The sequence below is a fragment of the Strongylocentrotus purpuratus genome, unplaced genomic scaffold (genome assembly GCF_000002235.5).
Source record: "Strongylocentrotus purpuratus isolate Spur 01 unplaced genomic scaffold, Spur_5.0 spur5_scaffold_14, whole genome shotgun sequence".
NCBI lineage: Eukaryota > Metazoa > Echinodermata > Echinoidea > Camarodonta > Strongylocentrotidae > Strongylocentrotus > Strongylocentrotus purpuratus.
Window position 1 is genome coordinate 37470406 of NW_022145599.1, and position 9950 is coordinate 37480355.

The following is a 9950-nucleotide window of genomic DNA, read 5'->3' on the forward strand; positions in this document are numbered from 1 at the left end:
TCATCATCAACATCATCATCAATGAGCATTTACTCGGTGTTTATAATTATCATAAAGAGAATTGTGTGCAATCCATCATTGCGTAGCATTCTGTTCATTAACACGTATTTTTACAAAACGACATTACAGATAATAACATGATACATGTCCACACAACAGCTTTTATTGTTCATCTATTTATCATTTTGCTGATACAGAAATGGAAATAAGCTAATGATCAATATCATAAGATTGTTTACCCTCTCATAAGAGGTTGCAAAAGGAGATTTGAGAGGATATTCGGATAAAATATGAGCGGAATTTGTAGACGCCGAAATGACATGCAGACCTACATTTCATAGCGAGTGTGCATTGTGTGGGATGTAAGGGTGCGTGTGTGTGTGTGGGTTGAGTATTATGGTGTGCGCTCGTGTGCGTCCGTGGCGATATAAAGAGCGACGTCAACATCGTATGTACAGTATAGATTGTTAAGCGCGGGCCGCTAACACATACAGACTATCAACTCTTCCACTCTCCAAAACCACGTTTATTTTTCAATCTCAATTTGCAAGCACACATTGGAAACAATTGTGAAACCGATGTATACACAGAGAAAGTGTTTTGCTCTGCATGCGGTACATTACTAACCATCTGTCTGGAACAGTTCACGTCTTTGGCCAAGTACTGCTTTCTACTTGTGGATAAAATATCACTTTTATTATTATTTAAGGTGAGTACATTACCTGATGAAGATCAAGATGTTGTTTTTCCTTCAGTGTTTTCGTATATATAATCATGCATTATTTTGTCACGATTAATGGTAAATAGTATTGTAATCAAAACTGATTTATGTTAATCAGGGAAAAATGTTTCTTTCAGATTTTCCTGTAATGACAGATGAAATTACGCAGGTTATTTTTTCAATATTGAAAACAACAGGAAAAGAATAAATCACGTGCAAAATGTAAACGAATGAGGTCTTGAAACCTAATCATGCCAATCAAAGGGTGATTAGATTGACTTTTACTGATTTAAAATCGATGTTTTTCAATATTTTTAAAGAAATATTTTGAAGATTTGCGACTTGTTTATTTTGTTTGTTCTGAGATTGTGCTCCACAAATCTCTAAGATACATTTGACGCTGATCGTGACTAAAATTGATATAAATGGTTCACTTTATAAATATGGTAGATATGATGAGTTTGAATTGAATGTTGATGTAGTATGTGTGGTATGTTGGATGTATGGTTTGACTGGCGTTGTGTTAGGGTAGTATAGAGGAATGTTTCATTGACTCTGATGGATGCGGTGGGTGTGAGCTAGGTACCTGGCTACCAGAACCATCCTCCTTACATTAACATTCAAGGAGCTCACTCTTCTTAGTTGAATTCACTATCTGAGTGCAACTTGTTAGGGCACATTGGTGCATTCTCATAATTCTAAACATGATGTTTGGAAATTTATTGTTTAACGTCTAGGTGTGAATCACTTGATTATAATCAATATTCCTTTGGATTTGCTATGCGGGTTGGAAGCTAGACAAGCTTTTATTGGGATGGTTCTCCTATAAAGCTGGTAAAGAATGTTAAGCATGGAAAGGTGGTGAGTCACCGTGTGAGGTGGGGGTGGGAGGGGGTTAAAGCTCCAATCAACACCATCCATACGGACATTTCGCGATAAAGACGGAATATTGAATGGCGTTTAGTAGGAGGTAAATCGTTTCCAAACACAACACATTGGACTATAGATTCATTATGGCACTCGCTATACTTCATGTTGAACATTTCTGTAATGCAGTGAAGCATTATCTGATCCGTATATAGGATAAACTGTTTGTTCTCTCCGTTCTAAATTGACGAAAGGACAGGTGATCATACAATAGTGCATGCTCTAGCGTTGAAAATTATTGTACATGTGTGTTATTTTGATGATGCTATTGACGTTACTTGGTGAAATTGCCGAGAGAGAAAAAAAAAGTAAGGTATAGAATCTTCTATGAAAATGAGCTTCTCATTATCAAAGGGACATAGGTAATATGTTATGATGGATGGATGGGTGTAGAGATATTCTTGAGTAGACATACCATCACTAGTAGATGCATGTACTGAGAGGTTAACACGTAGCTGTATGGTGGCGGAAGGTAGAGGCCGGATATGAAGAAAGGTCTAGGGATAAGTGATGCTAATGAATTAATGACGTGAGTCGTAGGGCCATGCAAGGGAGGGAGGGAGGGATGTCCGCTTATAGACATGGCTTCCCGGAAAGTGTGTTTACTGGACAGGGTCTCGCGCAACCAGAGAGAGAGAGAGAGAGAGAGAAATCTAGGGAAAGGTAGATGGGGGGTGGAATGGCTAGTGGAAGGTGGACTGCATAGAGAAAAAAAGAGGGCGGAAAGCGTACGGCGGGAGGGAGAAGGAGAGACAGAGAGGGTGAGAGAGAGAGAGAGAGAGAGAGAGAGAGAGAGGGGGATGGGGCGGAAGAGGAGAGAGAGAAAGAGGGAGAGAGAGAGAGGGGATGGGGGCGGAAGAGGAGAGAGAGAAAGAGAGAGTAGGTTGAGGGGTGCAGTAAGGTGGACGCCGGGAGGGAGAAAGAGATAGAGAGAAACTGGAAGGTATTCGGGAGAGAAAAAGACATAAGAAAAGATGGACGGGGAGAAAAGGGGGAGAAAGGGAGGGAGATAGAAAGAAATAAAGCGCCATAGCAGAAGATAGACGAGGTAGAGGAGAAAAAACAAGGAGGGCACCAGGGCAAACGGTTTTTTTTTTAAACAAGCCAAACCAACATTACAGCACTGATGAAAATCATTTTCTCATGATTGGGCTATTAGAGTGGAAACAAACTACACTATCTGCTTTTGGAAAAGAGAAGAGAATGGGAGCGAGTATTTCATCAACAGACCAATTAATTAGAGCTGATTATTTGTCTTAGGGTAAACTACAAGATTTTAAAAACCTTTTCTTAACGCTAAAGATATAATTCACGTGTCCATAAAGAGTTGATGAGAAGAAAATGTAAAATCAGATTAAATTTTGTATTAAGAAATTTAGATCAGTGCATAAATTGTTCTCTTTTGTTTCGGCTCATTTTGATTGCTTTTGTGATATTTTCTATAATCATAATTTGATAAAAAAAAACCTTCGTCTTAAGTAGAGGTATTAAGTTTGAAGCTGGAAATAATAGATTTGTTGTTATTATGAAAAGATACGCATAATAGGCAGATCATTGATAGTATAAAAACACGGTATACCTAGCTAAAGTAGATATGATGATAAATGACGAATTGCGATACTCGTTTGTCGTTGCCCATTCCAAGTTGAAATGTGTATCCTGCGAGCTGCGAGTGAATCATGTTACGCTTCTAATGATTTAGCCAAGAGAAATATGCACCAAATATAGCTCTCACTTGCGTCAAGCCAGCCAGCGTCGCGTAGCTTGAAGGTTTTACATCCTAGAGCAAATAGGAAACACTCATACCGTCTGGCTTGTGAATAAAGACGGAGAGTGAGCGAGAGAGAGTTGAAGAGGGACACTATTTGATCCCCGGACGCTATTTCCCATACGGACTGACGTCATAGATATAGTTTGGGTTAAAGTGATTTTCCGTCGTGGCTTGCTGTGAATGTCAGTTAAACTGCGATTTGTATTTTTCTTCCATCATTATACTGCTATTACATCTAAACTGCAATTTGTGAAATGCATACGATTCTTCATTTGGAACTATTATGTATCTTGTGCTTCGATAGCAGTTCGAGTTATAAATTATTTGTATCCGGCCGGTGACTTTTTATAACTAAGAACTGACATTGTGTGAAAAGCAGAATGAATGAAACAAAAAGAAGAAATATCGCTAATTATGACATTTTAATAGGGCATATTAATAAACATTTAATAATGACCGTTGTAATATACACGACCATATTGTAATTTTTGTCAGTGTTTTGGGGATTAAAGGAAAGAGAAGTTTGCAGAACTGGTTCGTTCATTGTCAATGTATTTCAAGGGGAAACAAAAATCGATTGGCAGAATGTGTGCAAGTGAGGTGAAAAGAATCAATGGAAATACAACATATGGTGAATTATCATTTCGCTGTCACGAATTCGCAAGTTGGTTGGCGGGTTTTGCATGGGATAGATTTCAGGAAGGGGAATTTGCACAAAATATCGATTCTCGAATCAGATCCGGATGTGTTTGTACTTAACAGCTGTATTTTCGACCAGAATTTCTGACTTATAAGGGTATTGTAATGCTCATGCTTGATGCATGGTTTGTATATATATATATTACTATATAGATGTCCGTTTATTCACAATCCTCTAATAGTCTTTTGACATGTATTATCACAATGAAATTGGGCATAGAAAATTAATCCGAATGGACGTCAAAACAGTAAACAACCATTTTAAAGTATGATTATACTTATATCTTGTAATATTGTACAATGAGAAGCATGGTGTGTGGGTGTGTGTGTGGGAGAGAGTGAAATTGGGGTTAAGAGTCGGTGTGGATGAGTGTGTGGGTGGGCGTGTGTATATGTGGGAAAGAGTGAGAGGGGGTTAATAGTCAGTGTGGATGAGCGTTTGTGTGTGTGTGTGCGTGTGAGTGTGTGTGTGTGTGTGTGGGATAGAGAGAGAGAGGGGGGGAGTCAGTGTGGATAGTGGATGAGTGTGTGGGTGTGCGTATGTGAGGAATGTGTGAGTTTAGAGGTAGATGTTGTACTGTAGAAAGACTTCGGTGTGACAAAATGAAAATAAGTATCCAATAAATTATTTTTTTATTTCAAATTTGTTTGCATCTATCTATGCAATGGCGCACACACTGTTTGAATAAAGCCCTCATAAAAGTATCTGTGTTTTTGTTCATCTCTCTTAACAAGAATGATATTTTCGTATATTTCACAGAAAGATGGCATCAACTCAGAGCATGAAATCAGAAGTACAGTGCGCTGTAGACTTCCTCCGAAGCCATCTATACAACAAACTGCCTCGTCGAAGGGTCAACGTCCTGGCTGAGGAGATAGAGAAAGCCCTCTACCTCAAGTTTGGCGGTCACTGGTATCCTGGTCAACCCAATAAAGGATCAGGCTACAGGTGTATCCGAATCAACCGTCTCAAGGTGGATCCAGCTGTCGAGTCTGCCATTATACAGAGTGGTTTAGACGTGGATGAGGTGGTAGAGAACCTTCCTCAAGAACTAACAATGTGGATGGACCCTGGTGAAGTGAGTTATCGAATCACAGAGAAGGGCGTGGTCACCGTCATCTACAAACAGGAGACAGTCGTCGAAGAGGGTGCTGAACCTGAAGCTCCATTCTCATTGGTTGATTCTTTGGGTTCATCCCTGCAAGGATTTCACATCAATGCCGCACCGTCCGTCCCGTCTACAAGTGGTACTACCAGTCCTGTAGCTCCGGGTAGTCCTGGTGGTAGATCGTCCAGTAGCTCCACATCTACAAGTGGTGCAACCACTCTCGTCCGACCAAACGCACTCACCTTTACTGCAGCCTCATTTGCTCAGACCAAATTCGGTTCAACCAAACCCAAGAATTCGGGTAAACGAGTCAACTTCCAGCAGCTATCCCCGACAGAGTTTGCAAACTACATGAAACAGCGATCAGCTATGAAGAACTACCGCAGCAGTCAACGTTCACCGCAGCAGCTCTCACCTAATGCTCGAGAGTTCGTTCCTTCAATGCAGAACCAGTACACAACACCATGGAGTGATGCCAGTGGTACTCCTGGAGCCGGTATCCAGACAACACATGCTTCTCCTACATCACATACTACAGAGAGTTGGTTTCTACCTGAGGGATGGGGTCTACCTACTACAAGTCCAGCTGACCAGTATAATCAACAACCCTCAATGATTGCGGCCAACTAGCTCAAGAACTGTGGGCTCTTAACATCAACAATGCGACCGTTTTCATATCGCTGAAATATAGCCTCATTCGCACTCTTAACGTGCTGTGTTAAAAACTCAAGAAGTACTTCCGTTTTTTTGAATTGCAAAGTGCAACACGTTTCATTGTTGCACTCCGCAGCTTTATAGCCGAACTATTTTTTCATGAATTGTTACTGTTGTTTAAGAATTCAAATACTATTTACACGATTTTACTATTCTATACTATATAGCGCATACTATTTTGATATTACAATGGAGGCCGGTAATCCTCTATTTTTTTTACAAATGGACATAAAATGGAAGGCTTTAAGTACTGCGTATTGTTATGTGGTTTATGATTGTGTAATGCTACCATATTTCTCTCTCATAATTATTCTCTTTCTCTCATCTTTTCCTTTCTCTTTCCTCTTTTCCCTTTTCTCTGATTGTTGTACATAAAATGCGAGATTGTATTTCGACGGCCTAATAGCTTTCATTCGTCAATCACTTCATTTAATGTCGAAAATATGTCATTATAACAGGGAAGGTACAGAGTATGTCAATATATTTTGTCTCTTTCTTGGCATACCCTGTACTCAGGTCCCGCGTGGCATATTTTGTACATAGTACGACTGACATATATCATGATTATTCAAGGTGAGCTTCAGCTGTACCTCATAAATTATACATACCGTATCAAGTATTGAAATAGTAATTTTGTACTCGTAATTTTAATCTACAACACAAGAATTGTACAGTTTCTTATTGGATTTTGGCCAGTGTTTTATGACGAAGCAGTAACCAAAGGCGACCGTGCACTTGAGCCAACCGCCGCTGCTATGTGTAGATGTAGGATAGTAAATACACATAACGCACGCACATACACAAACACACAAACACACGCACATGTGTATTGTGCATGTCAAATTCCAATAGTATTCTGTGTGTAGCTTGTGTGATATGCAAATCATGTCACGTGATTAATTACTTGGTGGCGTGTTTGTCACCATGTACACTGACGTACTTGAAAATCAATTCATCTAGACAAGATTTTATATAATTTCAATCCCTGTGACATTTTTTAGTCCAGTGGGATATATTTTCTTACGCAATTTGTACATATATATTTTTTCGCTTGTTTTAACTTTTAAATATTGACCGATTTGAAAGTTTATGTATAGTCCTTTCGTAAAGAGCGGTTCTGGGTCTAAGGCTTTAATTACTAAAGAAATTAGAATTATTTATGACATCTGTGTAAATTTTGTGTGAAATTGATGATATATATATTTTTCTTTCGAAGAAGGAACGTGCATATTTTGCCTTGAATCTCACCTTGTTATTAATTGTCGCCATCTACGTTCACTAGAATCCCATTCCTGGCAAAACATCTCTCACCAGTTGATATTTTCAGAACGGAGCTATTCCTCCTCAAATTCTTCAAATTTTACTTCAAATGGTATAATATAGTACTAATCACAACCGACTTTTTTATATAAAATATATAAGTGACAAGCCTCTTCTAACGGATGTGACTATTGACCTTGGTATACCAAGAATATTCGCACAACTATTTGATGGTAGCGAATGAGACAAGAAGGTGTCGGGTTTACTTTATGACAGTGTAGACGAGCTTTAAGGTGAATTCTTGTTTGTTACGGACTGTGCAATACAACATGTACTTATTTTTCAAGGATTGGATGGTGCGTCTATCCGTTCAGCCATGATTATATTATGATCAAATTTGTAAGTTTATATTAAATATACTTTCAGAGCATAACAAAAACAAATGCAGTCGACTATTTATTTTCTTGTATAAGTAATAGGTGCTGAAAACAATGACAAGATGTTCTTTAGATACGTATTTCTCGATATGATCGATATTTGTCTTAAATTGGAGAGAAAAAAAAAGAAAAAAAAAGAGAAAGACATAGCAAAAGTGAGATAGAGGAGGTGTGGGGGGGGGGTAGGAAGTGTGTGTGTGAGAGAGGAGAGACGCGGAGATGTGAGGAGGGGACAAGGATATAGAGAAAAGAGAGTCTAGTGGATACGTCGTTGGACTGTGGATCACAGGGCTTGCGGTTCGAGTCCCACCGCGGCACTGATATCCTTTGGCAATATATTCATCTAGATTTGCCACTCTCCACCCAGGTGTTAAATGGGTGCCGGTAGGAAGGAATTCCTTGAATGCTGTTGGCACCGAAATCGGTAGCCTACCAGAGTCAGAGTAATATTAGAGCAAACTTGAGCACCTTGCGTGGTGCGTTATATCCATTATTATTATTATCGTTATCATCATTATAATATAGAGTTTAGTAGGAGGTTTGTGAGAGGGAGAGATGGAGAGATATAAAGGGGGTAAGGTGGGATTATGTTTCATTAATAAAATGTGTCTATATATAGTGTTTTTACTTTGGGTGGGCTGGAGTGTGCGTGTGCGTGCGTATGTGTGCGTGTGCGTGTAAGTCTGTGTATGTATTATTTTCTACATTCTCATCCGTTGAATTTACTAAATCAAACACAAGTCGTGATGGTTAGAGCTAGGGAGGGTTGGTGAGAGAGAGAGAGGGGGGAGAGAGAGAGAGAGAGAGAGAGAGAGAGAGAGAGAGAGAGAGAGAGAGAGAGAGAGAGAGAAGATAGAGACAAGCGAGGAGAGAGCTTCCGCGACCTTTCTTCACACGTGCACTGGATCATTATATATGGTAATTTATTACAGACGTCAATATATGACGTAGTAGGTATCAGACCCGGAGACTGCATAAATGACCATTGTATATGATGGATAACGGAATATAATGTAGAGGAACATTTCTTTGCTTCACAACTCACTTCTTACAGATTTCCTACTGCTTGCCTCTGCAAAATGTATTGTTATTTTTGTTATTTTCGCTAAATATAATGGTGCTATAACTAAACGAGGTATTAACGTTACCACCCCCTCCCCCCTTATATCTCTTTTAGGTTTTAAAGAGATTTTAAGATTTCAACTTTTCATACTTTTGTTGAATGCTGGAAGGGCGAAATTATAAATGCTGGACAGTTGCATTTCATTCTGCGGTAGAATAAGATAGAAATGTGAATAACAGTAGATTGTTATTACCAATCAGTCCTAATCCAATAAACAAACTAAAAGCATAGTACTAAAATCTCTTTTCAAAATCACAGACTGAAAAAGCCATTACTTATCATGATGGCAGGAGATAATCACATACTCTTGTTAGATATTCAATGATTCATCTTAGTAAGAGTATCAGAGGGTTTCTATATCTTCATCTTCGTTCTAAATAATTTCCAGAGACCTTTTCTCTCTAAATTGAGTGAAACCCATAATTAACCTACGATATTAGCGCCAAACATTTCCGTAGATTAAAATAGGATGATTTTATTTTTGTATCACGAAGGCCCGATTGTTCCTTTAAAAATAGAGAGTTGTGGGTTGCTCCTTGTTGAATAATGGATAGAGAAAGCGGACGTTGTATGTGACGTAGATAGACGTAAAGGGATTACGAGATTGTAGAAACAGAGGCTTCGGCGTGAGCAGAAGGAGAGAAAGAGAGGGAAAGCAGTATGTTGACAAAAAATAATATATTAAAAGTAAAACGGTAAAGGGAAATAATAGCAACGCTTAGAAAAAAAATATAGGTAGACACTATTGGTGTAATTAAGAGCTGGGAGTAGGAGGGAGAGAGAGAGAGGGGGCGCCACTGAGAGATACGATATAATAGCATGGACTAATAAATCTCAGTTTTTATCACGAAAAGAAGATATATTTTCGTTTTCATCTTTTTTCTTTCAGTAGGCCTAGATATTTATTAAAAAGATATACAGGGTGTATCATAATAAAGGATATTGAAGTTTAATGACGATTTATATGAAAACTACTGATTTCATAATCAAGCACTTATGTCTGTTGTAAAGGACAGAATGTCCTCTTTTTAATGACACCCCAATCATACTTCTACTGTCACAGTTGACTGAATAACAAAGCATTGTTGTCCACCATGTGAAAGGTGCACTGTGCCAAGTTTGATAACATTTCCTTCTTAGAGACATAATCCACTCATTGTTCAGCATTTCAATATGTCTGGGCTGACAC

The 9950-nt window shown here is 38.7% G+C and overlaps 1 protein-coding gene across 1 annotated transcript; it reads left to right on the plus strand.

Moving 5' to 3' along the window:
* The first annotated feature begins 462 nt into the window (after window positions 1-462).
* LOC588807 (protein Tob1) lies at window positions 463-7640 on the plus strand. The gene is made up of 2 exons (XM_788472.5): window positions 463-709; window positions 4879-7640. The coding sequence occupies exon 2, from the start codon at window positions 4883-4885 to the stop codon at window positions 5855-5857; it is 975 nt and encodes a 324-aa protein (XP_793565.3). The 5' UTR covers window positions 463-709; window positions 4879-4882; the 3' UTR covers window positions 5858-7640.
* Window positions 7641-9950: the final 2310 nt, after the last annotated feature.

What these genes read in the sequence shown, in the direction of transcription:
- LOC588807 (XM_788472.5), top strand. Translation starts at nt 4,883, where the DNA reads ATGGCATCAACTCAGAGCATGAAATCAGAAGTACAGTGCGCTGTAGAC.